The sequence below is a fragment of the Erinaceus europaeus genome, chromosome 1 (assembly GCF_950295315.1).
Source record: "Erinaceus europaeus chromosome 1, mEriEur2.1, whole genome shotgun sequence".
Taxonomy (NCBI): domain Eukaryota; kingdom Metazoa; phylum Chordata; class Mammalia; order Eulipotyphla; family Erinaceidae; genus Erinaceus; species Erinaceus europaeus.
The window spans coordinates 1,649,044-1,651,328 of NC_080162.1; the positions used below are offsets into that span (position 1 = coordinate 1,649,044).

Sequence of the window (2,285 nt, forward strand, 5' to 3'; positions counted from 1 at the left end):
TGGACTTGAAAAAGTATTATTAATCAAACTGTGCCTTAAATTATGAGAAAACTGTGGTTTGGGGGTGGACGCAGGTTGGGAATGGTAACCCTGAAATCTAATGACTTTTCAAACCGGTGTTAACTCACTAATATACAACTTACATAAAAATAAGTCTCATTCCATTTTAAAGGTACTAAAATCCACATGAGAATAATGAAGGGTGAATGATGGATTATTTGCTGAGGAATGTCACTGGGGTCCTGCCTGTCAGTCCCAGTGTCACTATTCATGTCCATGTGTGCCATTTATCTATGGTTTCTTGGGGAATATAAATTGCTTTTCATTAATCACATCTTCATAGAAGATAAGGTACTTTTTCAAGTTTACACCACTTAAAAATGCAGACCAGGCCCACTACCACTTCACACAACTGTTAGAACACTGCACTGACGATTAGAATCAAGGTAGGCATCGTCTAGAGAAAGACTGAATAAAACTTCAAATATTCCCTGTGCCTCCCTTGCTGGTTTTGAATTGTGCTTTCTGGAGCTTGCCTTCAATTTTTCGTGGATACAAATGCAGGAGTATAAATTCTACTTTGGTAGAGTTGTAATAGTTGATCTCTTTAGTTTTTCTTTAGATTAAAAAAAGAAGGAATCTTTCCCACGTGTTGTGACTCAGGACCACTCGCTGATTATCAGAGAGGGTATCCCACTCCTAGGCAGCGGTGAAAGGTTAGCCTTGATTCAAAGACAAGTGTGCTGTAACCAATAATCTTAATCTTTGGCACTTCAGCTCATTCTAGCTATCCTTAATTCTGTTCCTTTCTGTTCTAGCTCATAAATCATATTCTTAGAACATTTAGAATATTGAAGGTTTGTTTTCTATCTTTTTTTTTTTTCTATTTCCAAGGTTGATACAGGCCAGGGCTTATCTCATGACTACAATGACTAACACTGTATTGTGATTTTTACACGATCACAATCACCACAAAGACACTCCCCATAAAAAATTCAAAAAAACCCTGACCTAACAGTCTTCTTGTAGAGAGTGCCCCAATGTTCATGTTCAACTCTTCAAGAGAAGTGATGGGTCACTACATGAACATACTGCGAAACAGGAACAGGAAAGGTCTTCCTGTGGTCCTGAACTCTTCTGAGAGTCAAACATCTTGGATGAAACATGGGACCTGACCTTGACTGAGAGAAAAAAATTCCCAAATGTGAACATCTCTTAAAACACGGTGGAAATAATTCCCATGTGAAATGTCCTGATAAGGGAAGACCTTAGCACAAATAATAAGGTGTGGGGCAACAGACTAGACCTCACTGGTATTTTTCTTCTAAATCCTCTTAGAGGTTTGGACGTATTGTAGCTTTGAACTAACAAGTCACTGGCTCTCTGTTATGGATTTTCCTTCATTAGATCTATAATTTTCCTGTAAACCACTGGAGCATCCAGGCCCCAGATGAAATCAAAGTGGTTCCACTTCGGCAATAACTGGAAGTACTGAAGATTCCGGATCTGGGGGAGGACCCTGGCCACATCTCGGAGGGTGACAAGGACATCATGTCCGCCAACCCAAACAGCAGTTGGAACGTTCATGGCCCTCAAGTCGTACCGTGGGGGGCGAGTCTACGGGAGAGAAAAAAGCAGATGCAGTTCAGGGCGAGGTCCTCACAGCAAGTGTGCTCAGCCAGGCGAGAGACGGACGACTAGAGGAGCCTTAGTCTGTAGGTCTGTTTGGAACCGAAGGAAATAGGAAGGAAACAAATAACAGTTCCCGTTTTTACGTGGCATGTAGAGGAATGAACACGGTAAATAAGCTCAAGTTATTTACATCCAAAGGAGGACACGATAAAGGGTCAAGGAGGTAGATTATAAGCGTTAGAAGGATCGAATCCCATGCGTGAGGTTCTCTGTTTAATACCAGCACAGCAGAACCAGAGAAGATGCTCTGAGTGCTCTTTTGCCCCCCCCCCCCTCTCTATATATATAAAATCCCTTTTGAATTTTTATTCATTTATTATTGGGTAGAAACAGAGAGATTGAAGGGAAATAACATCCCCTTCCCCCAAGGCATTTGTATGGATTAGCCCTCTTATTTTATATAAAACACAGAGTAGGGAGAAACAGACTGTTGGAAGAATGAACCGTGAGGACCAGAATGTAGTAACATCAGCAGTAAAAGGTGCTGCTGGTGCTCACCTGGTTGTAGTGCTGCATGTTCTGAGTTTCGTCACCCCAGTCGTAGGCTCGGAACTCACTTGACCGATACAGCTGGAATAAATGTGTTTCAGAGA

The 2,285-nt window shown here is 41.5% G+C and overlaps 1 protein-coding gene across 5 annotated transcripts in view; it reads right to left on the reverse strand.

Annotated features, from left to right (window-relative positions):
• The window catches only part of LIPN (lipase family member N), a 51,147-nt gene continuing 48,862 nt past the window's right edge, over positions 1 to 2,285 (reverse strand). For 4 of the 5 annotated variants that reach the window (XM_060185977.1, XM_060185787.1, XM_060185914.1 and 1 more), the window contains 2 exons: positions 2,191 to 2,262; positions 1 to 1,617 (listed from right to left, as the gene is read on the reverse strand). In XM_060185977.1, the coding sequence (XP_060041960.1) occupies positions 1,387 to 1,617; positions 2,191 to 2,262 (303 nt within the window). In that variant the 3' untranslated portion in view covers positions 1 to 1,386. Of the gene's footprint in view, positions 1,722 to 2,190; positions 2,263 to 2,285 lie in introns of all 5 variants that reach the window. The other variant, XM_060186030.1, reaches the window with a different exon arrangement.